This window comes from Heterodontus francisci, chromosome 17 (assembly GCF_036365525.1).
Source record: "Heterodontus francisci isolate sHetFra1 chromosome 17, sHetFra1.hap1, whole genome shotgun sequence".
NCBI lineage: Eukaryota > Metazoa > Chordata > Chondrichthyes > Heterodontiformes > Heterodontidae > Heterodontus > Heterodontus francisci.
Window position 1 is genome coordinate 46,572,133 of NC_090387.1, and position 27,799 is coordinate 46,599,931.

General features: G+C 44.2%; 1 protein-coding gene across 4 annotated transcripts; it reads left to right on the forward strand.

Annotated features, from left to right (window-relative positions):
* Positions 1 to 46: 46 nt before the first annotated feature.
* Positions 47 to 24,618, forward strand: orc6 (origin recognition complex, subunit 6). Of its 4 annotated transcripts, none has more exons than XM_068049368.1 (7): positions 47 to 224; positions 2,218 to 2,347; positions 3,747 to 3,910; positions 17,042 to 17,131; positions 20,190 to 20,302; positions 20,411 to 20,482; positions 21,918 to 24,618. In XM_068049368.1, the coding sequence occupies exons 1-7, from the start codon at positions 67 to 69 to the stop codon at positions 22,046 to 22,048; spliced, it is 858 nt and encodes a 285-aa protein (XP_067905469.1). In that variant the 5' UTR covers positions 47 to 66; the 3' UTR covers positions 22,049 to 24,618. The 4 variants fall into 4 exon arrangements, with proteins under 4 accessions (XP_067905469.1, XP_067905470.1, XP_067905471.1 ...); XM_068049369.1 differs by having other exon boundaries at positions 21,921 to 24,618; XM_068049370.1 differs by having other exon boundaries at positions 134 to 542.
* Positions 24,619 to 27,799: the final 3,181 nt, after the last annotated feature.

The window sequence follows — 27,799 nt, forward strand, 5'->3', positions numbered from 1 at the left end:
CAGAGGCGGGATAATTACCTGATTGGACAACCTGTGCAAGCGCTTCCGGTGGAATCATTTCAACCAATGAGAAGGAAGCCCCTGGCGCCTCACTGCATGGATTGTTCCTTAAAATGTCCAATCAACAGTTACAGCGATAAACGCCAGCTCAGTTTTATCGTCTCTGATCGCTGCTGGCAGTGGAGCGTTTGGCACATCAGTCGCAGGGCTTGGAGCGTTAGTCGGTGCGAGCGGGAGCGCGGGGTTTTGGAACGTTAGTCGGTGCGAGCGGGAGCGCGGGGTTTTGGAACGTTAGTCGGTGCGAGCGGGCGCGCGGAGTTTTGGAACGTTAGTCGGTGCGAGCGGGCGCGCGGAGTTTTGGAACGTTAGTCGGTGCGAGCGGGCGCGCGGGGTTTTGGAACGTTAGTCGGTGCGAGCGGGAGCGCGGGGTTTTGGAACGTTAGTCGGTGCGAGCGGGCACACGGTGCAACTTTGAAGATGGAGCGAGAAGTGCTCGCAAACCTGGCTGTTAAACTAAGGATCGAATCGTGGAAAGTTATCCGGTAAGTGTAGGAACCCGACCTGAATACATCTGGTAGTTGCCACTTTGGAGCAGTTGGAGCCTCCGTATTCGCTTCCTTCCTTCCTTCCGGGCCTTGCCTTAAACCTGGTGTTTGAACATTAATCCAGCCTCCTACTGCTTTTTTGCCCGCCTTCCCTGCCTCCCGATGTCTACAGCTTGCAATGTCAGCTCCAGTAAGGCTGGTGCTGGCCACCTTGGCGCTCTGCACTCAAGTCTCTGCTGAGAGAAACATTTGATATGAGTATTTCTAGTAGTTTTAGTTTTTATTTCAGTAGTTAGGTTATGATGTTTTGAGAAAACATCATAACCTATCTTCTCTCTTTACAGATGCTGATCAGCCAGCGTTTACCAGAAATTTCAATTTTTGTTCAAGGAAAACTGTTTATTTTTAGTGATTGCCTTCATGTTCTCGATTGGTAATTTCATATTTGTTGTCTTTGGAGTCTTAAAACTAATTTAGAAGATTTTACTCCTTTTGTCTCTTAGAATGTCTTCTACATCCAGTTGTATTCATTGAGTGCCAGTCTCCCCTGAGATCTCTTTAAATGTTATATAAAATCCAGTTTGTATTTTGTGAACAGGGTCTGGAGCTGTTTACTATATTGATGAGTGATGTCCTTGTAAACACACCTCTGTCAATTTATTTAACTGACAATGTGTGTACATAAGTGGTGGTGCATAGATTTCATCTTGTTGAGGTGTGCACTTATCTAGCTTCCCCATGATTATTCACAATAGTCTGTTCAGCGGGTTATAGCTTGTAGTAAGGCCCTCAGTGGATGTATGTGAATATGGCAGGCTGAAACCAGTACTTCAAAGATGGTAGTAAGGTTAAAATAACAGCATTTTACACATGGCACAAAATTTACATTATAAGATGGATTTGTATTTAAAAGTTAATTGCATCCCACCAGATACATTAGGATCTTTTCAGTAGTGCATATGATTAGATCTAATGAGAATGCTTTTTTTTTTTAAATATAGGGACTTGTAGTAAATATCCTGATAACTTGTTAGAGTCCCAGTTGTGTTCCATGTGCAGTAAGCAATGCTATAGCTGTCTTGTTACATGATGCCATGTGCCTACATTATCTCATGGTGTTGTGCAATCTGGCTCTCCAGGCTTAACACTCAAAGGGTGCTTGAGGTCATTTTCTCAAAAGAAAATAAATACACTTGTGGAGATTGGGTTCAAAATGAACAGTTTTCTGTGATTTTATTTTGTTTAAATGGAATGTTTAGTTATGGCGTTAATATTTCTGTGGGAGTTGTTACATGAAATTTTAAAATCAAATTGTGCCTGAAATTTGTAATCTTATCAATTAACTATTTGGTAGGCACAGGCAGGGTTGGCTGAATGTCCTCCAGTGCTGAACAGGCTGGATTTTTTGGTGCTTGCATAATTTCAGGAGATTCTGTGTCCTATTGTGGCTGTTTACTTGAAAGATTGACCTTAATTTTGTTTATAAGCCTGAAGCATTTTAGTTTCTTATAACAGTGAAATTTAAACATTCTTTATCTAATTCTGTAATAAAAGCTGTACATTTCTATTGCATAGACAGGTATATATCAAACTTTGATATGGAACGTTTTTGCTTCCATTTTTATTCATTTGGTGTGAGGGAATCTTTTTCATGCCTTGTCTTGTGTTTCAGGAAAGCGGAAGAGTACCTGCGCTTGTCAGAGGTGAAGTGCACTGGATTTTCTGCACACATGACTGCCAACAGTAGGGCAGTGATCTGTCTTGACCTTGCAGCAACCTCTCTTAAACATCCAGTTGACAAAGTAAGCCTAAATAATTAAAATTTTCAGAACATTGCAGGTTGTATTAGAAGCTGTGCATAGAGAAATTGCACCAACAAGCTACTCCATAACTGGCGAGGTCTAGCATCTTGCTACCGCTGTAGTCTTACTCCATGTCTCTACATTGTCATACTGCTTGTCCGACATGGAGTCCTGGATGTGTCGGAGTTTCCTCCAATTAAAATAATAGAAAAAACAAAGCCATTGTTTCCAGTCCCTGCCACAAACTCCGTGCCCTAGCCTACGACTCCATCCCTCTCCCTGGCAAGTGCCTGTGGCTGAACCAGACTGATCGCAACTTTAGTGTCATACTTAATCCCGCGATGAGCTTCTGACCATATGTCCATGGCACCACTAAGACTGCCTATTTCAACCTCTGTTACATTGCCTGATTCCGCCCTTGCCTCAGCTCATCTGCTGAAATCCTTATACCTGCCTATATTGCCTCTAGATTTGACTATTCCGTTGCACTCCTGGCTGGCCTCCCAACTTCCACCCTCCATAAACATGAGGTCATCCAAAACTCTGCTACCTGTATCCTGACTTGTTCTGTTCACCCTGTGCTCGCTGACCTCCATTGACTCCAGTTAAGCAATGTGTTTCTTTTTTTAAATTCTCACCCTTGTTCCCAAATTTCTCCACAGTCTCGCTCATCCCAAACTCTAATCTCCTCCAGCCCACAACCCTCTGATGTCTGCCGTTCCAATTCTGGCCTCATGTGCATGCCCATACACTCCTCAGGATTATAATTCATCAGGGCATTCTCAGGAAAAAGTTTGTTTTGAAAAATGTTCTTAGTGATTTCACAAGAACATACTCCATTGGCGACTAAAAAAAAATGACCTTGGAAAGTCTCAAAGCATTTTACAACTAATGAAGTACTTTTGAAGTCTAGTGATTGGCTGCTGAGTTTCCCACATTTCAACAATTTGTACACAACAAACTCTCTCAAACAGCAATTAAAGACCAGATCATCTATTTTCAGTGTTAGTTGAGGGGTAAATATTGGCTGGGGTACCAGGATAACTCACATGTTCTTCTTCAGTTAGTGCTTTACGATCTATAACATCCACCTGAGAGAGCATGCAAGCGCTTACTTTAATGCCTTACACAAAAGACTATTGGAGGGGAATGTGTCGTTACTATACTGACTCTTTTTTGTGCAATTGTAGTTTCACTGCTGGGTTGCAAGCTTATCAAACAAGACTAAGAAGTGGACATTTTAAGTTGACTCCATGACTAACCTGTTTAAATTAGCTTCCAATTCTGCTTTTGTCAAATTTGGTGAACAGACCACATGCAGAACAGTATGTTTGTTTTTTTTTCCTCCTGTGGCTGTGAAGAAGTAGCTTGTAATTTATATTGTATTTTTTTTTTCAAGGATTTTGTTCTAAGACTATCTGGATTGAACAAGAAGGTTTACCAGATCCATTTGAAAGCCTTAGAGAGTATCCTTGGTCTACACTCTCAGCTAGGAATTCGAGACCTGGCAGTTCAATATGGCTGCACAGAGGCAGTAGATGCATCAGTCAAGATTCTGCAGAGGTAAATATTCTCCTCCTTCTAAACATTTTACACAATTTTCTAAAACCAGCAGGCTGTTGGCCTGTAAGAAATTAATTACTTTGTCTTGTAATTACAAAGCTTGTAAACTTGTACTACACTTGATGCTGGTGTTTACTTCAAATAGATATTTAAATCATAAAATATCTATTTAAGATGTGGATGATCACCTTTAAATTTGATCACTGCTTGCTGTGCGTCTGCTGACTTGCTTTCTCTGTTGGAGAAAATGTGCGTCACTATTTAGTACGCAAAAGAAGTTGATCATTGTTGTTTAGCTAGATAACTTTTAATAGGGATTATTTACTAAAGTCATGCAGGTAACAATCACTTAATATTGTTTACCTAAGCACAGGAGTCAGAGCTAAATTAGATTTCATTGTTGCATCATGAGGTCCTAGTACCAAGACTCAAAGTTCAGCTTTGTCCTAGGAATAGATGAAAGACTTGAAATGGGTTTTTGAGGAGGGGGCCCTGTTTGAAATTTACTGATGCATGCCCTCCAAGGCAAATATATCCTTCCTTGGGTAAGCAGACAAAAACTGTACACAGTACTCTGTGTACTGTCTCACCAAAACCCTGTATAATTGCAGTGACATTTTTACTCTTGCACTTCAATCCCTTTGTAATAAAGGCTAATATCCCATTTGCTTTCCTAACTGCTTGCTGTACCTCCACTTCAACCTCTGATTTGTGTGTAAGGATGTTTGGCTGCCCTGAATACCAACATTTACCAGTCTCTTGCCATTTAAAAACAAAAATAATAATCTGCTTTTTGACTTTTCCTACTGAAGTGGATAACTTCACATTTCTCTATTATATTCCATCCACCAGGTTCTTGCCCACTCACTTAACCTGTCTAAATCCTTGTGCAACCTCCTTGTGACCTCCTCATAATACTTTCCCATCTAATTGTGTATAGTCAGCAAACTTGTACACATTATATTTGGTCCCTCCACCTCAGTAAATAGCTGAGATGCAATCATTGATCCTTGTGGTGCTCCACTAGTTACAGCTTGCCAACCCAAAAACACCCTGTTTGTTCTTACTCTGTTCATTAACCAGTCATCTGTCTGAGCTGGCATATTACCCCTCATCCCATGAGCCCTAATTTTGTGTAATAACCTTGTGCAGCACGTTATTGAAGAATTTTTTTTTTAAAAAATCCAAATACACTACATCCAGTGGTTCCCTCTTATGCACCCTACTAGATATAACCTCAAATTCTACAGATTTGTCAATATACGATTTCCCTTTCATAAATCCATGTTGACTGTGCCCAATCATATAATTTTTTTTTTTTAAGTGCCCTGTTATGTCCTAACAATCATTTAGCATTTTGTCTATTACTGATGTGCTAACTGGCCTATAGTTCCTTGTTTACTCTCTCCCTCCTTTCTTGAGTAGTGGAGTTACGTTGCTACCTTCCAATCCATGGGGACTATTCTAGAATCTAGAGAATTCTGGAAGATCAAAACCAATGCATCCGCTATCTCTGTAACCACTTCTTTTAAAACTCTAGGATGTAGGCCATCTGATCCAGGGGACATTTTTTAAAATCCTGTTCATTTCTCAAGTTTTGTTTTTATTTGTATTAATTTCTTTCAAGTTCCTCATTCTCACTAGACCCTTGGTTCTCCACTATTTCCAGAATGTGTTTTTTTTCTTCTACCGTGGAGACATTCAAAGGGTTGAAACTTCCCTGCCCCGTGGAGGTTGGAGGCGTGGGTGGGGGTAGGGTTAAGAAAATAGTGGAGGAACACATCTGGACCGCTCCCGAAAGCCTTTCCATTGCCAGTCAGATTTCCCTGGGGCCGGTAAGGGGGGGGTGGGGAGCCTGACCAGGTTGTGGTCATGGCCGGTGATTGACATCCAGTCGAAGCTGTTTGGTGGTTGGGGGGGTCATTAACAGCGATTTTGCGCAGCACTTGGAATTTTGTTGAAGGTGCACGGAGCTTCAGTGGCGCACCAGCTACAAAGATGTAAGAGCACAGCAGGAGGTGATTGTTTCCTGTAACTGATGGGCAATAAGAAGTGCAGTGTTTCCAAGCAGGAAGGCTTATGATTGCTATTGGAAGGGAGTGCAATTTAAAGGGATTGTGGTTTGAAATGACTTGTGGGGGGCCAATATTTTTTTAATTCTTTCATGGGATGTGGGCACCACTGGCTAGGCCAGCATTTATTGCCCATCCCTAATTGCCCTTGAGAAGGTGATTGTGAACTGCTGCAATCCTTGGGGTGTAGGTACACCCACAGTGCTGTTGGGAAGGGAGTTCCAGGATTTTACCCAGTGACAACCGTGAAGGAACGGCAATATAGTTTCGAGTCAAGATGGTGTTTGGCTTGGAGGGCAACTTGCAGATGCTGATGTTCCCATGCATCTGCTGCCTTTGTCCTAGGTGGTAGAGGTTTGGAAGATGCTGTTGAAGGAGCCTTGGTGAGTTGCTGCAGTGCATCTTGTAGATGGTACACACTGCTGCAACTGTGCACCAGTGGTGGAAGAGTGAATGTTGGAGGTAGTGAATGGGGTGCCAATTAAGTGGGTTGCTTTGTCTGGGATGGTGTCGAGCTTCTTGATGTTGGAGCTGCACTCATCCAGGCAAGTGGAGAATATTGCATCAGCTTTCGGGAGTCAGGAGGTGAGTTACTCGCCGTAGAATTCCCAGCCTCTGATCTGCTCTTATAGCCACAGTACTTGTATGGCTGGTCCAGTTTAGTTTCTGGCCAGTGATAACTCTCAGAAGGTTGACGGTGGAGGATTCAGCGCTGGTAATGCCACTCAACGTCAACGCGAGATGGTTGGATTCTCTATTGTTGGAGAACCTGGAAGCTTTCTTCCCAGGACCCCTGCAACGAGGCCAGGCGAGCCAAGGGGTTGACACCCGTTGAGGGTTAAAGCTGTGAAGGGAAGTGGGTGCTCTGCACTCAGATCACCTCTTGCTGTTAGGAGGAAAGAGAGAGGAACTTCACCAGTGGGCAGAGGAGCACCAGCAGCATGACATTATGCTGGCATGCGCACCTGTGGGCAGTAAGGCAGGAAAGTGCGAGCACTACCCAGCACAGCGGGTCTACAGACAGCGGCTCAGCTTCATGGACCTATCGGAAGACCAGTGTCTCCGATGACTCCGCTTATCAAGACAGGTCAGTGCTGACCTATGTGGCTTGCTGGAGGCGGAGTTGCCTGTGGTGGTGAAGGTGACTGTGGCATTCAACTTTTTTGTTACTGGGTCGTTCCAGGCATTGGCTGGGGACATTAGTGGGATCTTTCAATCTGCTGCCCATCATTGCACAAGGTAGGTGACAGCTGCCTTGTTCACAAGGACAGGGGAGTATGTAAGGTTCCAAACCGGTAATGCAAGTCAGGCCAAGAGGGCCATCGGTGTCTGAGCCAAGGCAGGATTCACTTGGGTTCTGGGGGTTAATAGACTGCATGCATGTGGCTATCAAGATGGCCTCAGAGCAGCCAGGTGCTTTCATGAACAGGAAGAGGTTCTACTCCCTCAAAAGTGCAGATCATGTACAACCACTGCAAAAGGATCCTGTGGCGCAGTGGTTGGCACCGCAGCCTCACAGCTCCAGCGACCCAGGTTCGGTTCTGGGTACTGCCTGTGCGGAGTTTGCAAGTTCTCCCTGTGACCGCGTGGGTTTCCGCCGGGTGCTCCGGTTTCCTCCCACAGCCAAAGACTTGCAGGTTGATGGGTAAATTGTCCCTAGTGTAGGTAGGCGGTAGGAGAATTGAGGGAAGATGGGGATGTGGTCAGGGGTATGGGATTAATGTAGGATTAGTATAAATGGGTGGTTGATGGTTGGCACAGACTTGTTGGGCCGAAGGGCCTGTTTCAGTGCTGTATCACTCTGACTCTAAGTGTGTGCTAGGTTCCCAGAAAGCTGCCATGACTCCTTCATTCTGAGACAGTCCCAGGTGCCTCAGTAGTTCACTGCACTGGAAAGCCTTTGTGAATGGATCTGGGTGGCATGGGGTATCCACTGCGTACCTGGCTGCTCACCATTGCGGAACCCCAACATCAAGGAGGAGGATTCTTACAACTACAGCCATCTAACTACAAGGGAGACTGTTGAGCAGGCAGTTGGCCTACTGAAAATGTGCTTCAGATGTTTAGACCACTCTGGCAGATCCCTAAAATATGGATTCTCGTGGTGGTCTGCTATGCTCTGCACTGGATGATTCTCTTGAGCGTGCCCCCTCCTCTGAGGTGGAAGTGGAAATTCAGCCAGTGGACAATGACCAGGCACAGGAAGCACTGATGGAGGCCAGCATTGACATGCATGCAAGGGAAACCTGCGACGGCCTCATCCATACTAGATTCAGCTGAGGTGATACATGCCTCTCATGATGCTCAGGTGGTATGCGGTGGCACAACATTGGGGAGCCCATCCCATGTCCATCATCCATCCTTGCCCTTCAGTACCAGCGCTTCTTTCATGGGCTCCATCTCCATGCCCCTACATCTGGTCACGGCTCCCTGGGGTTGTAAGAATCACACGATATGTTGAAGTAAGGCATCAAACATATGTTTAGGTGCACAAGTGAAACACATTTTCCATATTTTGGGAGCCTCCTCTCAGCGAAGGCGGACATAGACTGAGGTTCATCGTCACATCCAACATGCCAGCTCAGCCTTCGACCGACCTGAAGAAAAGGGTATTTGAGGATCATGATTTCCAAAGCCGAGAGGAGGATCATGGTTTACTGGGCAACAGTGATCTCTGCACTCCTAATATGCTTCGGCGGTTTGGACAACCTGCAGCAGGCACCTCCACTGGAGTAGTACCACCAGAGGTGCCTGTGCAAGATCCTCCAAATCCAATGGCAAGAAAGGCAGTCCAACAGCAGCATCCTCTCCCAAGCCAACCTGCCCAGCATCGGGGCACTAGTCCCACCCAGCAGAGCTGGTTTTGGGTGATACGTCATTCACATGCCTCAACAGAATCCTGAAGCAGCTGTCCTACTTGGAACTTAGTCGTGGCAGGAACCACCCAGGAGGACAGTGGAAATCTTTAGAGATGTCCTCAAAGCATCCCTGAAGAGATCATACATTTTCATCGACTGAGTCCCTGGCTCGTGACCATCCTAGATGGAGAAACCGCATTTGGGAGGGCATCATACACCTCAGACTTAATTGGGAACGTACCTAGGTGAAGTAGAGGCATGAGAGGGAGCACACAAACCTCCAAACTACTCAACTGCCTGATCCTTCACATACCACCTGCCCCTCATGGCAGAGTCTACAGATCACACATTGGACTTATCAGCCATCTCCGAACCTGAGTGGAAGCAATGCATCCTTGATCCTGAGTGACTGCCGAAGAAGAAGGTACACAAGTGAAACACGCCGTACCATATGTGAAATAAAGGCAAAGCTGAGATATCCATTGTGTGGCTATTGTGTTTACACCTTCACTTTCGAGTGCTTCTGTGTTGTGCTCCTCTCACACCTGGAGCAGGTGTGGGGGTAGCCTGCTGGTCTTGCAGCTCCAGTGCATTAGATGCCCATGGCAGAGGATCTCTGGGTTACACAGGCTGTGCCACATGCATCTGTGTAGTGGAAGTCTTTGTTGCAGAACAGCATTCGTGTGATGGTCAGAGGGGCCGAGTGGCTGCCATCAAAGCCAGGAGCCTTGAGTGGAGCCAGATTTTTTTTTTTTTTTTCAGACATCCATTACACGACACTTTCATGGCCCACCAGAACTCCCCTGCTTACCAGGAACTCTCCTCCACCTGCAATGGGTCCATGCATCTCTCAGCCATCATTCCAACCCAGTGCTCAACACCACTCTAGGTGGGCACGATACTTTGGAGGCCCATGTGCATCTCCTGCATGTACGCTATGGCCTGTTGCAAGTGGCTCTCCGAGTGTCGCCACTCCGAATGGTGGAAGCCATGTGTTCATAAACCAGAAGTATGCTGCTACTCGTGGCAAGGATGGACTCCTCCATCGTGTGTGCATTGGAGTGAACAGCCTCTGGGAACTTTGACCGATATCCAGACACTCCCTGCTGCTTCTCCATAAGCAGCCGCTTTTCTGATTTCCCCCAAGGCTCAACATCTGCGTGGAGCTGAATATTGCTGGGCCTGTCCTTTACTCCTGGGACTGACTGCAGCTGTCACTGCCCCCGTCACCGGCTCTGCTTGTGTGTGCTGTGCTCACCAGCTGGTGACACTTGTTCTAACTGAGCTTCATGCACCATTGATGTAAATATTTGTGCTGGTGGAGGGTGCGCTGGACAATGACGATGCATCCTCAGATGATGCTGCTTCCTCTGAGCTGTCTGCTGGCTCTGACCTATGCTGCGCCACCTTCACCACTGGCCCTGTGGGAGAGGTGAGCACTGTTACCAACATCACTGTGCAACCCCTTTCTCCTGGCTGTTGATGCTCCTGAGTTTCATATGTTTACAAAGGACCACAGAGGCCACACAAACAACAAAGGATTTGCATATGGTGCCATCGCATGTGACTCTGGGCTGCACACCCATCTGCGACTGCCTGGCCTGCTGCCACCCTGCAACTCTCTGCCTCCTCCATCTGCATTATTGTAACAAAGGGCACTCTACCACCCATCCATCTCTGCTCCCTTGAATTAGGTCATTCCTTGCAATGACCGAGTGTGACGCAACTCTCTTGCCCCTGCACTGCTGATGAGGCTGCACCACTCCCAAGCCCATCATTGTGCCACTGGGAGGCTTGCTGCATGCTAGGCACTGCATCTAGAGCTCATGATTGGCCCTGGTGTCACACTACCCTCTGTCCTGATGCACACAGGGGTGCTTGTTAAGTCCCTGTGCATGAGGTGTCCACATCGCTGCACATGTCATGGCTGCCATATGCATGCAGGCTTGTCACCTTGCCATCATGCATGTCACTCACCTTGCCAGCCCTCACTAGGTCATTTTGAAGCAATTCCAACACTACACCCAGGTTTATGCCACAATCCCAAAGCTGCTCACTATTTCGGCCACCTCCAGCCGGCCACCTTTTGTGAGGCTGGCTGGCATCCTCCTCCTGTCCTCTGGATAGTACCTATCTCCTTTCTTGTGCTGCCTGCAGGCACACTAGGTTGGCTTCATGGAAGCGTGGAGCACACTTTCTCGCATTCCTGTCATCACCCCACTCACTGCCTTCTACTGCACCCCTCTTTGCGTGCAGCCAGTAGGAAAGCTGCAGACTCCCCTTTACAAATGGCATGCTCCAGCTCCCTGCTGGCCCTCAGTCCCGTCCTATTGATTCCCCACCCCCAGCAGCCTGATATAAATTGGCTGCATAATTGGAAGATCGCTGAAGAAGTCTTGTTATCTGGAAATGACCCTGGTGTCAGGATGTTGAGGCAATCGGCAAAATCCAGCCCAAAGTATATCTTTAATTTCTCTGCCATTTCTTTATTCCCTATTGCAGTTTCTCCTGTCTCTGCCGCTAGGAGATCCATATTCCATATTTACTTTTGCTAATCTTTTTACATACCTATAGAAGTTTTTAAAATCTGTCTGTTTTTGTGTCTCACTAGTTTAATTTTCTTTTTCTATTTTTCTCTTCCATTATCAATTTCTTGGCCCACCTTTGAAATCTAAAATCCTCCCAATCCTCGGGCTAGCTACTCTTTTTTTTTTTTGCTTGTATGCCTTTTCCTTTAATCTAATACTGTCTTTAACTTCGTGGTTGGGCAACTTTGCCTGTGGGGTTTTTATTCCTAAAGTAATGTATATTTGCTGTGAATTATGATTTTTTTTTTTTTAATGGTTTGCAATGCTTAACTGCAATAAGCTTTTCATCTACTTTCCCAATCTACCTTGGCCAACTCACTGCTCATACCCATGTATTAAAGTACTAGTAGAGGAGCAAATAGGACTGAGCTTTTAGGGTCAAATTTCCAGGGCTTGGGGGCAGGTTGAAGTGGGGGGTGGTGGCGGGAATGGGACACGTGTGGCTCTAAGGCTGTTAGCTGGAAACTTCTTGTCATCAAATATAGCAATGACTTCTATACACTTGCGCATATAATCCCACTCCTACTGTCTCCCCGCACACTTCAAAATTCCTCATTTTCAAGTAATTATTTCATATCCTTTTAAAAGAATTAATGAATCCTTTCAACAATAGTTTTGGCAAAGAATTCCACATTCTAACCACATGCCATAGAGAATTTCTTTTAGTCATCCCCACTAATTCTTTGGTTCAGTGGTCACATCCATGTGGATTCAAGACCAAATGTAGGACGTGAGCGCATAATAGATGACAGTTCACTTACATTTTTTAATTTTTCCATTCGTGGGATGTAAGTGTCACTGGCTAGGCCAGCACTTATTGTTCGTCCTTGAGAAGGTGGTGGTGAGCTGCCTTCTTGAGCCGCTGCAGTCCTTTGGGTATAAGTCCACTAACAGTGCTGTTAGGAAGGGAGTTCCAGGATTTTGACCCAGCGGCAGTGAAGGAACGACAATATATTTCCAAATCAGGATGTTGTGTGGCTTGGAGGGGAACTTGCAGCTGATGGTGTTCCCATGCATCTGCTGCCCTTGTCTGTCTAGGTGGTAGAGGTTGCAGCTTTGGAAGGTGCTGTTGAAGGAGCCTTGCTGGAGTGCATCTTGTAGATGGTACACACCTCTACCACTGTGCGCGGTGAATGTTGAAGGTGGTGAATGGGGTGCTAGTCAAGCGGGCTGCTTTTTGCTGGGTGGTGTGGAGCTTCAGTGTTGGAGCTGCACCCATCCAGGCAAGTGGCAAGTATTCTATCCCTCCTGACTTCAACCTCATAGATGGTTGACAAACACTGGGGAGTCGGGAGGTGAGTTACTCACTGCAGAATTCCCATCCTCTGATCTGCGCTTGTAGCCACAGCATGTGGCTGGTCCAGTTCAGTTTCTGGTCAGTGGTAACTCTCAGGATGTTGGGGGATTCAGCGATGGTGATGCCATTGAACGTTGAGGGGAGATGCTTAGATTCACTCTTGTTTGAGAGGGCCATTGCCTGACACTTGTGTGGAGCGAATGTTACTTGCCACTTATCAGTCCAAGCCTGGATGTTGTCCAGGTCTTGCTGCGTCTGGACATGTACTGCTTCACCACCTGAGGAATAACGAATGGTGCTGAACATTGTGTAGTTATGAGCGAACATCCCCATTTCTGACCTTTTTAGGATGGAGGGAAGGTTATTGATGAAGCAGCTGAAGATGGTTGGGTCTAGGACACTACTCTGAGGAGCTCCTGCAGTGATTTCCTGGGACTGAGATTGACCTCCAACAAACAGAACTATCTTCCTTTTGTGCTAGGTATGACTCCAACCAACAGAGTTTTCACCCTGATTCCCATTGACTCCAGTTTTGCTAGGGCTCCTCGATGCCATACTCGGTCAAATGCTGCCTTGATATCAAGGATAGTCACTCTCGCCTCACCACCTGGAGTTTAGCTCTTTTATCCATGTTTGGACCAAGGCTATAATGCGGTCAGGAGCTGAGTGGCCCTGGTGGAACCCAAACTGAGCGTCACTCAGCAGGTATAGCTAAGCAAGTGCTGCGTGATAGCACTGTCGATGACCCCCTTCCATTACTGACTGATCAGGAGGTAATTGACTGAGTTGGATTTGCCCTGCTTTTTATGCACAAGACATACCTAGGGAATTTTCCACATTGCTGCATAGATGTCAGGGTTGTAGCTGTACTGGAACAGCTTGGCTAGGGGTGTGGCATGTTCTGGAGCACAAGTCTTCAGTACTGTTGGGGCCCATAGCCTTTTCGGTATCCAGTGCCTTCAGCTGTTTCTTGATATCACATGGCATGAATCTGGCTGAACACTGGCATCTGTGATTCTGGGGACCTCAGGAGGAGGCCAAGATTAATTATCCACTCAGCACTTCTGGCTGAAGATGGATGCAAATGTTTCAGCCTTGTGTTTTGCACTGATGTGCTGGGCTCCCCCATTGTTGAGGATGGGGATATTTGTGGAGCCGCCTCCTCCTGTTAGTTGTTTATTTATCCACCACCATTCACAACTAGATGTGGCAGATTGCAGAGCTTAGATCTGATCCATTGCTTGTGGGATCACTTGGCCCTGTCTATTGCATGCTGCTTCGCATGCAAGTAGACCTGTATTGTAACTTCACCAGCCTGATCCCTCATTTTTAGTTACGCCGGTTGCTGCTCCTGGCATGCCCTCCTCTTTGAATCAGGGTTGGTCTCCCAGCTTGATGGTAATGGTGGAGGTGGGGGAATATGCCAGGCCATGAGGTTACAGATTGTGGTTGAATGCAGTTCTGCTGCTGCGGCTGATGGATGCCCAGTTTTGAGTTGCTATATCTGTTCGAAATCTATCCCATTTAGCATGGTGGTAGTGCCACACCACACAATGGTATGTATCCAGCACTTCAACTCCACAAGGACTGTGCGGTGATCACTCCAACCAACACGGTCATGGACAGATGCATCTGCGACTGGTAGATTGGTGAGAACGAGGTCAATGGGTTTTCCCTCACCACCTGCTGCAGACCCAGTCTTGGGACTTGGTCAGTAGTGGTGCTACCGAGCCACTGGTGATGGATATTGAAGTCCCCACCCAGAGTACATTCTGTGCCCTTGCTTCTTCCAGTTGCTCAACGTGGCGAAGCACTGATTCATTAGCCGAGGGGGTGCGATAGATGGTAATCAGCGGGAGGTTTCCTTGCCCATGTTTGACCGAATGGCATGAGGTTTCATGGAATCTGGAGTCAATGTTGAGGACTCCCAGGACAACTCCCTCCCAACTGTATACCACTGTGCTGCCACCTCTGGTCATGAGGGATGGTGGTGTCTGGGACATTATCTGTAAAGCATAATTTGGTGAGTATGACTATATCAGGCTGTTGCATGACTAGTCTGTGTGACAGCTCTCCTAATGTTGGCACAAGCCCCCAGATGTTAGTAAAGAGGACTTTCCAGGGTTTACAGGGCTTGGTTTGCTGTTGTTTCCTGTGCCTAGTCCAATGCCGAGTGGTCTGTCCGCTTTCTTTCCAATGGTTAGACGTTCGTAGCAGTTTGATGCAACTGAGTGGCTTGTAGGCCATTTCAGAGGGCATTTAAGAGTCCACATTGCTGTGGGTCTGGAGTCGCATGTAGGCCAGATCAGATAAAGACGGCAGATTTCCTTCCCTAAAGGACTTCAGTCAACCAGATGGGTTTTTACAACAATTGACAATGGTTTCATGGTCACCATTTGACTAGATATTTTAATTCCAGATTTATTAATTGAATTCAGATTTCACCATATGCTGTGGTGGGATTCAAACCTATGTCCCCAGAGCATTAGCCTGGACCTTGGGTTGCTAATCCAGTGATATTACTACTATGCCACCGCCTCACTGTCCTGAGCTACTGTTTTTCAGATGAGACATCCTAATGAAGCCTCATCTACCTGCTAAGGTAGACATAAAAGATTCTAGGGCATTATTTGAAGAAGACAAGGCATTTTCTTCTCGTGGCTTAGTCAACATTTGTCACTTAACTAATTCTGCATTTTCTCCTTCATTGTTTTGTCAGACATTGTAAGCAAACTGGTGATTGCATTCACTTACAGAATACCACATTTCAAAAATAATTCAATGGTTGTGAAGTGCTTTGTGTGTCCTGAGAATGTGAACAGCTCTATAGAAATGCTTTGCTTTTGTAATCTTAAATTTGTGTCGTCTTGTTTGATTCTACTGGTTGGTTAGACAATAATGATGACATGTTGCGTTCCATAAGGTGACTCCTGAACCAGTTCCATTATTGTAGGGGGGAAAATGGCCTGAACTTCTCTCTTCTGTTCACAACTATCCCCCCCTCATCCCTAGTAAGTTTACATTTCATCTTTTCTGCTACATATTCATTTTCATATACCTCCAATGCCATTTTAAATCTGACCATTTAAGGCATATTTCCTTTCCTATTCTATCAAGATCAGCATGTGGTGTCATATCACTCCATGTAGAAAAACGTGTCTTACAATCTTTTTTGTAAATTTCTGTATCTTTTTCCCCCCCCCCCCCCCCCCTCAATTTCATGTCATCCACAAATGTCAATATTGTTCCCTCAGCTCCTATATCCACATCATTTTTGTTTGAAGTAAATGAGCAATCCAACTCGAGACACTTGTGGAACACCACACGCTACATGTTTACAGTCTATAAAAACATTTCTTTTAACCTTGCCTTTTGCTTTCCCCTCTCTATCCATATGGCCTCTTCAGTTCCATATGCCATGAGTTTGCCATCTGGTACCTTTTTATCAAATTCTTTTGAAAATCTATATAATGTGGGTACTGCCTGTGTGGAGTTTGCAAGTTCTCCCTGTGTCTGCGTGGGTTTCCTCCCGGGTGCTCTGTTTTCCTCCCACATGCCAAAGACTTGCAGGTTGATGGGTAAATTGGCCATTATATAAATTGCCCCTAGTATAGGTAGGTTGTAGGGAAATATAGGGACAGATGGGGATGTGGTAGGAATATGGGATTAGTGTAGGATTAGTATAAATGGGTGGTTGATGGTCGGCACAGACTCGGTGGGCCGAAGGGCCTGTTTCAGTGCTGTATCTCTAAATAAAAATAAATAAATAAGCCACAACTACTGCATTTCCTTAATCTATCCTTGAATTCTTTGAAGAAATAACATCAGGTTCATCAAGGACAACGTGCCATTTAGAAATAATGCAAGCTGGTCCTAATTAATTCATGCTTTTTTGAATGCTTGGTAATTTTATACCATGGTATAGATTCTAAAAGTTTGCTAGTCGTGAAGTTGAGACGAATTGGCATTTTAATTTGTTGGCTTATCTACTTTTTTTAAAAAAAGTAGTGATATAATTACCACTTTTCCAGTTCTCTGCAGTGTTTCTTTTCTCTCCAGATTTTAGAAAACTATCCAGATTCTCCACTAATTCTTCCTAGCTTCATAGGATGCTTGCATCTATATGATCAGGTCCCAGAGTAAATTGTTTGAGTTTCTTTGTTCCAAAATGTTATCAATCTCTGACAAGTGAGTCTCAAATCTCCGTTAAATGATGGTGCATGTTCAAAGCAATGTGTTTCTGCTGGCTTTGCTGTGATTTACAGTTGCTTATTTCTGTTTGATTTTGTAAATTAAAATTTATTTTGCTCCTTCAGATATGAAGCCAGTTTGTCCGAAGCACAGCAAGGTGATCTTGATTTCTCAAAGCCCCTCTTCACCACTGCAGCTCTATTTACTGCATGCAAGTGAGTAGATATTGGGCTATGTTATGAAAGTGACTCTTTTGTTAAAAAGGAATTTATAGCTAAGCTAAATAAATGTTGGATCAGTTTTTTAATCAAGAGGGCTGAGGAAGTTGGTTAGGCAACAGTTTTTTTTTTCATTCATGGGATGTGGGCATCGCTGGCCAGGCCAGCATTTATTGCCCATTCCTAATTGCCCTTGAGAAGGTGGTGGTGAGCTGCCGCCTTGAACTGCTGCAGTTCATGTGAGGTAGTTACACCCACAGTGCTGTTAGGAAGGGAGCTCCACGATTTTGACCCAACGACAGCGAAGGAACGGCAATATAGTTTCAAGTCAGGATGGTGTGTGACTTGGAGGGGGAACTTGCAGTGGTGGTGTTCCCATGCATTTGCTGCCTTTGTCCTTCTTGGTAGCAGAGGTTGCGGGTTTGGAAGGTGCCGTCTAAGGAGCCTTGGTGCGTTGCTGCAGTGCATCTTGTAGATGGTGTACACTGCTACCACTGTGCGTCGGTAGTGGAGGGTGTGAATGTGGTGCCAATCAAGTGGGCTGCTTTGTCCTGGATGGTGTCGAGCTTCTTGAGTGTTGTTGGAGCTGCACCAATCCAGGCATGTGAAGACTATTCCATCACACTCCTGACTTGTGCCTTGTAGATTGTGGACAGGCTTTGGGGAGTCGGTAGGTAAGTTACTCGCCGCAGGATTCCTAGCCTCTGATCTACTCTTGTAGCCACAGTATTTATATGGCTACTCCAGTTCAGTTCTGGTCAGTGGTAACCCCTAGACTGTTGATCTTGGGGATTCAGTGATGGTAATGCCATTGAATGTCAAGGAGATGGTTAGATTCTCTCTTGTTGAAGATAGTCACTGCCTGGCACTTGTGTGGCGCAAATGTTACTTGACACTTGTCAGCCTAAGCCTGGATATTATCCAGGTCTTGCTGCATTTCTACACGGATTGTTTCAATATCTGAGGAGCTGCAAGTGGTGCTGAACATTGTGAACTTTGAACATCAGCGAACATCCCCACTTCTGACCTTTTATGATTGAAGGAAGGTCATTGAAGCAGCTGAAGATAGTTGGGCTGAGGACAGTACCCTGAGGAACTCCTGCAGTGATGTCCTGGAGCTGAGGTGATTCACCTCCCACAACCACAACCACTTTCCTTTTGCGTTGGGTATGATTCCAACCAGTGGAGAGTTTTCCCCTGATTCCCATCGACTCCAGTTTGGCTAGGGCTCCTCGATACCATACTCTGTCAAATGCTACCTTGATGTCAAGGGCAGTCACTCTCACTCACCTCCTAGAGTGCAGCTCTTTTTTGTTCATGTTTTAACAAAGGCTGTAATGAAGTCAGGAGTTTAGCGGCCCTGGTGGAACCTAAACTGAGTGTCACTGAGCAGGTATAGCTAAGCAAGTGCTGCTTGATAGCACTGTCGACAACGCCTTCCATCACTTTATTAATCGAGAATAGACTGATGGGGTGGTAATTGGCCAGGTTGGATTTGTCCTGCTTTGTGTACAGGACATACCTGGGCAATTTTCCACATTACCAGGTAGATGCCAGTGTTGTAGCTGTACTGGAACAGCTTGCCTAGGGGTGCAGAAAGTTCTGGAGCACAAGTCTTCAGTACTATTGCCGGAATGTTGTTGGGACCCATAACCTTTGCAGTATCCAATGCCATCATTTGTTTCTTGATATCGTGGAAGGAATCGAATTGGCTGAAGACTGGCATCTGTGATGCTAGGGACTTCAGGAGGAGGCAGAGATGGATCATCCATTTGGCACTTCTGGCTGAAGATCATTGCAAATGCTTCAGCCTTATCTTTTGCACTGATGTACTGGGCTCCCCCATCATTGAGGATGGGGTATTTGTGGAGCCGTCTGCTCCAGTTATTTGTTAAATGGACCACCACCATTCACAACTGGATGTGAAAGGACTGTTGTGACCTGTGGAGAAGTGGGACTGAATTAGCCATGCACTCCTCCCGCCTCAGTCGTAACAAGTTATCCTGACTTAATTCTCTTTATGTGCCTAATGCTTGTTGAATTGTACAAAATATTTTTAAAAGTTTTTGTCTGATATTTGGTTTGCTGTGTAGAGGAATTTAGTGTAGAGACAAACTGCAGCTTAAAATTCTCAGTAGCAATTTAACATGGCTCACATAGATACTGCAAGAATGTGATGGGTTTTAGTGACAGTATCCTGTCATTTCTGCACTTCTGAATTATGATGTATTAATGAAGTATTCTACCTACCTGCAGTACCAACAATGACCAACGTTACCCAGTGTATGTGTAAACCAGTTTAATTGCTCCACATCACCAAGTGATGTGATGCTTGGTTCCTTTTAATTTAAAGTGCCAGTGTCCAGTTGGAGTATGTTTGTTTTTTTGTTGAGTGGAGTGCCCACAGTGGCTGACCCATTTTGAGATAGACATAGGGCTGCCAGCCCATGTGTTGATGTTGAGCAAAGAGTGCCCTGGGGCTGGAAGAAGGTAGGTCATGCTGCCCGTGAGGGTGTTGGAAGTGGAGACTATCAACTAAACTTGCAGGGCTATGGAGATAGAGCAGAGGAATGAGATTGACTGACTGGATTGCTTTACACAGAGCTGGCATGGGCTCGATGGGCTGAATGACATCCTTCTGTACTGTTATGACTCTTTTTTTTATATAAAGGAGTTCTATGCATATCACGAGACTTTGATTTTCATACTTAAAGTTCTACCACCTGACTTGACGGTAGGCCCTGGAAAAGATGGAGGCAGCCACACTTTGCCAGAGTAGCACAGTAAATTATTTCCCACCATTTTCGAATTGCTCCTGCTCCATTTTCACTAGGTGGGATGCTTCGAAATCACTACCATTGTGTTTTTTATAAACCAAGGGCAGGGATACTGGTTGAAACTAAAGCAACACCTTCCAAAAGCAAAATGTCAATTCCTTCACATTTTGAGGTCAGTGAAAAGATCTATCATGATCTTTCAGCTGTAGGAATATGGTTGTTTTATCATTGGTACCAAAATACATTGTATATATGTTTTTATTCTGGTGCCCTGTTAGATGCTTGAAAATAAAGATTGATAAGCCCAAGCTCATTGCTGCATCTGGTGTGAAGAAGACTATTTTTGACCGACTCTGCTATCAGATGGAAATGTTTGGACAACTTATTTGCAGTAAGTTTTAACCCTGCTTTGTCAGATTAATTTTGAAAGAGCACAATCAATGAGGACATGACTATCAGTGTGTTTCAGTAACGATTTTTGTCTGAATTACTTTCAAAGATGAATCAACTGAACAAGCTAAACCAAATAAGAGGCAGAGGACATTGTTGGAATTATTAGAAAAGGAGGAAGGTTTGAACTTGTTTAGCTTTTTCTTAATATTTGTGCAAAAGTTAGTTAATTGCATTAAAAAATCCACCCCATTATTTCAATTCATTTGTATTAAATATTTCATCTGTTATTTAAGCTCCTTTTCCCCCTTCTCCACAAAAAAAAATTTCACTGAAAAACATCTTCGTCACGCACCTGGGGTGGGTGGGGGGGGAGGGGCTTGTGATGGAGGGGTGGAAAGCGTTTTATGCTCTCCTCCCCAGCAGGTTTGGAGGAGGAGAGCATGTAATTGGGTGCAATTAATTCCGGGGCAGGAACGCATGTGAATTTAGTGCCTGAACGAGGAATCGGGAAATAGGAGACCCTCTGAGACACCCCTTGCTGCTGATCACAACCCCTCGCACCCTGACCTACATCCAGTACCTTTCCTAGGCCTCGGAAGGTGCGCCACCACCTGTGCAGTGGTGCTGCACAGTTTGAGAGCTGCCAGCCTCTGGCTGGCAGCTCTGAGGGCGGGACTTCCATCACCGGGGTCCTTGATCCTGTTGAAGGCTCACTGCTGTCCAGTTAAGTGCCTAATTGGCATTTGATTTGGCAGGCCTGCCACAGAAGGGGCGACGTGAGGTTTTTGCTGGCGCTTTTGCAGGAGGACGCGCCTCCTTCACCTGGATAAAATCCCAGCCTATATCTATAGCAGTGACTTTTCATCAAGGTGCGAGTCACTCATGATGCTACCATCTGTTAATAAATGTTTGCCGCAAAGTATTTGAAGCTTGAATTCTGCTGTGGTGTTGTATACTGCATATCTATCCGTGAATAGTGTTTTTTTTTGATCCACAGTCTGTGGGGCAGCACAGTGGCGCAGTGGTTAGCACCGCAGCCTCACAGCTCCAGGGACCCGGGTTCGATTCCGGGTACTGCCTGTGTGGAGTTTGCAAGTTCTCCCTGTGTCTGCGTGGGTTTTCTCCGGGTGCTCCGGTTTCCTCCCACAAGCCAAAAGACTTGCAGGTTGGTAGGTAAATTGGCCTTTATAAATTGTCACTAGTATAGGTAGGTGGTAGGGAAATATAGGATCAAGTGGGGATGTTTGTTAGGAATATGGGATTAGTGTAGGATTATATAACTGGGTGGTTGATGGTCGGCACAGACTCGGTGGGCCGAAGGGCCTGTTTCAGTGCTGTATCTCTAATCTAATCTAAAATTTGGTTTACTAATTCAATCTAGTTGAAATGGGGTCTTGAGCCATAAAAAACAAACTTATGAAAGAAGAATTCACTTCACTTCTGTCCAGTATCTGTTTTCTTCAAGCAGTGTTGTCACGTTACTGAAGCTTGCTGGTTTTGAACTGTTAAAATGGGAAACATTAATTCAAATGAATCAAGTTAAGATACAGACCTAATTGAATTGTCTTTATTTTGTCTTTTTTTTAAAAAAGTAAAGCTGTTCTAATTATTAGCAGGTGAAGAGGTTGCAACAGAACCTAAACGAGCAAAGCCTAAATCTAAAGCAGCAAAGGAACAGGATTATGAAGACTGGAAAAGGCGAATTCTAGAAAATGCAGCCAAACTCAAGCAGATGAATTCTTAGTTTATCCTTTTGTGTTTGTTTTTAAACTGCAAAGTTCATTCAAGATTAATACAGTATAACTTATTTGGGGGCACAGAAGAAAGATATATTGATGTTCAAATGCCATGCAGTTGAACAATTGATTTACTGTAAAATTAGAACTTTGATTCCTGTTATTTTTAGAAACCTAGCTTTCAAAGTTTGACCTCAACGTAAAGTGTATCCCAGTCTGTAAATGTAAAACCTGACTTTACTTACAGAAACAATTGAGATACATAACTTAAATGAACTTTGCAACGAAACAGTAGTTTTACTACCCTTCCCAGCCTACAACAGAAGGCAAGAGGGATTTGTGACCACTGAAGAAACGGAAATAGACTAGCATATGAAAAACCCTCAAACCATTTTATTTAGGAGATTATTTTTGTTTTGCAATTTTAATTCATTTTGTGTACATCAATGCCTTTTTAAAATTGCTTACTTATCATTTATTGATTATTTGAAGTAAAATTCCATGTTTTAACTTTAACATTTTCAAAATATTAAAATGTCTTGTCACTGCTTAGGAATCACTTCTGGCTTTCATAATGCTGCAAGAGATGCAGAGTCTGGTCAAAATGACTAGTTTTAGCCTTGAGGGTAGATTTTCTATTCCTCATGCACAAATGTATGCTCAGTGGGCAAAGTACATCAGGAAATCATGGGCCTGCAATTCTGAGTGTTCAGGCATGATGGGCATCTCACCATGCGAGAACTCTGGAAATCTATCCATTAATGTAATACTGGTGATTTTGGTCCTCCCAGTGCTTGGTTATTTAAAAAAAAATGTGCATAAAGTCTTTTACATGTTGATGCATTTTTTAAATGATGGTTGGTATACAAAGCTGATTTTGTTAATAGTTGACAGAATTATGAATCTAGCTATGAGGAGGAGAAACTTGACCCCATAGAATCGGATATTCTGATTTGCTCAGTGGTCAGGGACAGGAGGGTGTGATCGTGAGTGAGGCAGGTAAAGGGATCCAGAAGGAAGAATTAGAGGAGCCTCAGCCCTTGTAGGCTGACAGATTTGAGGTTCTTTCAGCTTATGTGGATGAAAGTGAGGGCTGCAGGGTGGATGAGCAAACTGACCATGGTGCAGAAAGTGGGGGAAATAAATAGGAATGTAGAGGACACTATAGTTAGGGGGATAGACACCGTTCTCTGCAGCCAAGAGCGAGAGTCCTGAAGGCTGTGTTGCCTGCCTGGTGCCAGGGATTGGAACATCTGCTCAGGGCTGGAGATGAACTTGCAGTGGGAGGAGAGCATCCAGTTGTGGTCCACGTGTGTGAACAGGTGCTTTCTGGTGTCCCTTCCTGAATGGGTTGGCTCTAATGAGATTATGTCCTTTGCTCTTGATTCCCCTATGGAGGAAATAGCTTCTCTGTATCTACACTAAAATCCCTTAATCACCTTAACATCTCCGTTAGATCACCAGTCTACTATATTCAAGGGAATACAAACCAAGATTATGAAACCTGTCCTCCTAATTTAGCCCTTTAAGTCCTGGTATCATTCTGGTGTATCTGCAGTACTCTCTCCAAGGCCTATATACCTTTCCTGATGTGTGGTATCTATTGGCTGTTTACCCTAATTGGCCTCCTTTGAACTGCTGTGATATTGTTTTTTTTATAGAAATATTGCTGCTACTCTTTTTTTTACACTGTTCTAGCTGAACACTTTATGGCCTGGAATATTAAGCTCCCATTCATGCCCAGTTGGTAGCCAGGTCACTGTCATAGCCTTTGAGCTGAATTTGTATTACATGGAGAAACAAAATCTGCTGTCAAATTAAAACAACTATACAATGTGTGAGATATAGTTTATTTGTGAATGTTACATTTCAAAAGTAAGGTATTTCAATATCTCAGCATGTGTTTACCAATAAAACAGGTTTTGCTATTCCTTAGTATTTAAGTTTGCCTTCATGGAAGGTCATGCACACTGTTTTGTACTGTAGTATGGATGGTTGAAACCACAAGTGTTCCATTTTCAGTTACAAAGCATAAATTTCATGCAGTTCACATTTTAATTTTCACAATTAGAACAGCCATTTATACAGAAACTTGCTGTTTTTTAAATTAATTTGTTAAACGTGTATGTAAAGTTTCCCATTCTCAGAAGAAGCTATCATCTTGCCCTTTTTATTTCCCCTTCCTTTCTATACATACTCTTAGTAAGGGGTGGGAGGGGAGAAAAAAGCATAACTTCCGCCTGTTGAAGCAGAGTGAACTTGTATGGATGGTTACAGAGTTAATTATACTAAGCGATCATGGTAATTTAAATAAATGGGAAACCCAGGCCTATAGGGGATTGCCACTTTGCTAATCTTTGTGTATTGCTATTGCAGCTATGTGTGTGCAGTTTCACAATGCTACTACTGTTGCAACCTCAAATGTTCAGGTATGTTGCATATAGAAGGGTGAAATATTTTTACCTTTCTGCTTCAAAGCTTTGAATCTAAGAGTAATCAATTAATCTGAAAATGTAGAACAGTATGTTATAAACAAATGTCACTGCAATAAACACTTGCTGAACAGTGAGACACAAAACACTTGTGTACTGGCTTGAAGAAAGTTAAAATGTGATCACTTTGCAGTCCAAAAATATTGAGTATCTACAGTTCTTTGGCAATCTATGTCTATCCACTCCAATAAATGGGGGCTGTTAATGCAACTGCCAGTGAGTACAGTTTTCACCAGCTCAAGACCATAAAATTGTTGCTGGTGCATATGTGCCATGACTTTCTTTGGAGCTTGTGGAGAGATTCGGATGAGGGCAGGGCAGGTTTCTACCTGGCTGTTGCTAATTCTGCTGGAATGGACAAGCTTAGCTATGTATTATAATTGTGGGTGTTGTGGCAACACAACTGGCACTAGCAGCAAAAAGACCAAATTCTGGAGTTCTTAATTTCTTGGCTATTGACCTAGAGGTGCTATTGAAGCACCATGAGCATGGAAAGAGAAGACTTGCAAGCGAGGAAGCCAGTGAAGGGAGTCGCAAGAACTGTGTAGGGAGAAATGGCAGTGTCTGTGAGTACCACCTTGCTCACACTTAAGGTGGCAAACCAGTACTGGAGGAAGTACTATAACCTGATGAGGGCAGGCAAGGTTAAAAACTACAACATCCACTGTTCACTCTGGCACTATCGAATCCATTCATCATCCTCATATACTTTTTTTGATGGATTGGTAAATCGTCATACATGGTCCACTGCGGCTCAATGGCACTTCTATCTGGAACCTGTTTCTCATAACTCCATATAGGGTCCTTCTAAGACTTATCCTCACTGTAACATCAGATGTCTATTGGAACCTGGAAGATACCTTCAAATTCCTGTTCTCATTTAATGTTACTCTTGAGCATTATATGCCATTTTCTTGTGCAAAAAGAGAGCCAAGCCATAGATGAGTGGATCCCTAGCACAAGGCAGCTCGCTAATGAGGAACATGCAGTGCAGCTGCTGTGTAGGGGTGGGAGAAGAGTGGCATGAGGAGGGTGGTACTCCATATTAGATATGTGAGCATTGTAAAGTGCAGTCAGCATCTGCTGCAGTACTTTGCTGAACTCAGTAACCACAACATTTCAGAATGATGTTGTCTACCTGATTCCTCTCTGTGTTGCACACCAATTCTTAGCTCCTTTGCGCTCCTTCCACAGACCATTCAGTGCATAGAGAGGGGGCTAACTGGTCTTCCATCTATTCTCAGCATCACTAGCCCTATTTCCAATTATCGTCTGAGACTTTCACCCGAGGGAGATAATGGGATGAAGAATTAGCACTCGGCGAGTTACAGAGCACAAGGGACCCACCCTTTCTGAACAAAGACTGAAGAATGCTGCCCTTGACTGACGAACTAGCAGATTTGGATTCTGTTTTGTAAAGAAGGATAAGTATCACGTGTGTTTAGGAGCTGAGGATTAGCAGCAGTTAGTAAGAGTGACCGTGGAATCCATTGCCTTTGTATGGCAACATTAGGGAAGCTCTCTGCAGATGCCAGTGAAGCATGTAGCAGCTTCATTGTATTCTAAGGATGTTTTTCCTCTGCCAAAGTGGCTTAGGACATATCAGTACCTCCACTTCAGAATCATAAGAGTGCAGCCTCCAGGCCTTGGGGACAGAGATGAGAGAATACTGAATTCCATATTTCAAACAGTTGGGGCCAGGTTACAAAAGACACTGTTTTGGGACATTCAGGATCTTGTGAGCCATTAAATCAGCCCTCCCAATGATCAATGGCAACCAAGAACCTGTGTTTGGTACCACTTCAGCTGTTCTCTCTCAGGAAAGTAGCACATACCAACCCTCACACACACAGCCCCTGTGAGGCCTACTCAAATAGCACCAAGCTCATTTAGTTTTCTTGAGATCTGGTTGGATGGAAGTGGCATGGCTGGTTTCTTAAACACCAAGACAGCTGTTTTCATGTGAAGAGATTGGAACAGCCATGAATGCTGGGTAGATGTGATGGGTGTGATTTCAGGTCATTGATTTTAATCCACTGAGAATGTCATAATCTGACTATGTATTTCCTTGACAGCTGGGACGATATCCTCCTCTGAATCAACAGTTTCCTAATGTTGAATTCTAGATACTTCTGCCTCAAAGTCAGCCAGGCTGTCTTCAGAGATTGTAGTTCCAGTTCTTTTGAATTGCTAAATTGTGCAGAGCACAGCAAGCAGCCATGAGACTCCCATAAGGCATTGCTCTCCTGATCTATTGAGGACTTTGGAACCCCAATTATCATTTGCATGCAGAAGCTGGCATATCCAGGACTTCCGCAGGGGTTCTTAAGTCTGAAAGTACATTTGTTCACCCATGCCTTTTGTAAGAACTCTGAGACCTACATATTTGATTGAAGGAGAGTGTGCAGAGTACAGATGGGCTGGTCTTGGCTTTTTCCTGTTGCTGCCAACTTTCCTGAATTACATTTGGGAGTTCCCCTCTTCTATCAGTATGGCATATAAAGATATTTTCTAAAGGGAAATGATGCTGTTTGTGTACTTTATTTTCAGCAGAAATCAAAAAGTTGTAGGTGACTCTAGTATCCCTTACAGCTCCCTGCAGAAGATATCAGCAAAACCTCACCAAGCTTAAATAACCCTACTATAAATTAAGCACTTTCACCAGAGTTAGCTAAACCTGGCAAGCCACAATGCTTCTCTCATACCTCCATAAATAATAAGAGTGCAACAGGGGTGGTAAGGAGAAGAATTTTAACGTATGATGTTACCAATTAAGTTGAATGATAGTCCTACATTGTAAACAGTGACTACTAACACAACCAAAAATCAGCAATGCTGAGAGTCCTTGAATATTGCAATAGTCTAATTTATTATTGTACTACTTGCAGTGCTTTTATTTACAAGATACATCTTTTGTGACTAAAGTTACCATATGTGGAATTTTCCAGTGTAGTGCATATTTGGTTTTACGTTTGAATAAGTTAGTAACTCATCACCCGCTGTTATTTTTCTTTTCTTTTGTCAAGTGTTTTAATCGATAATACCAATGCTATTGACCTCATGGCTTTTTAAAAAACTATTATAGATGACTGCTGTAATTTCACAAGGCTGAGTTCAGGCTGGTTGAGGACATGCTCAAGCTGTGGTTGAAAGGTGGACAGGGGAACAGTGCCTTTTTTTTTTGCTGCTGCTGGATTGATGAAGCCTGCATTGTTTTGCCCTTATTGAAACTGTGGCCCAATGATACTATTGAAAACTCAGTAATAA

What these genes read in the sequence shown, in the direction of transcription:
- orc6 (XM_068049368.1), top strand. Translation starts at nt 67, where the DNA reads ATGAGAAGGAAGCCCCTGGCGCCTCACTGCATGGATTGTTCCTTAAAA. An exon ending in TTAAACATCCAGTTGACAAA is followed by an intron (nt 2,348 to 3,746) that starts GTAAGCCTAAAT and finishes TTTTTTTTCAAG; the next exon opens with GATTTTGTTCTAAGACTATC. An exon ending in ATTATTAGAAAAGGAGGAAG is followed by an intron (nt 20,483 to 21,917) that starts GTTTGAACTTGT and finishes TCTAATTATTAG; the next exon opens with CAGGTGAAGAGGTTGCAACA.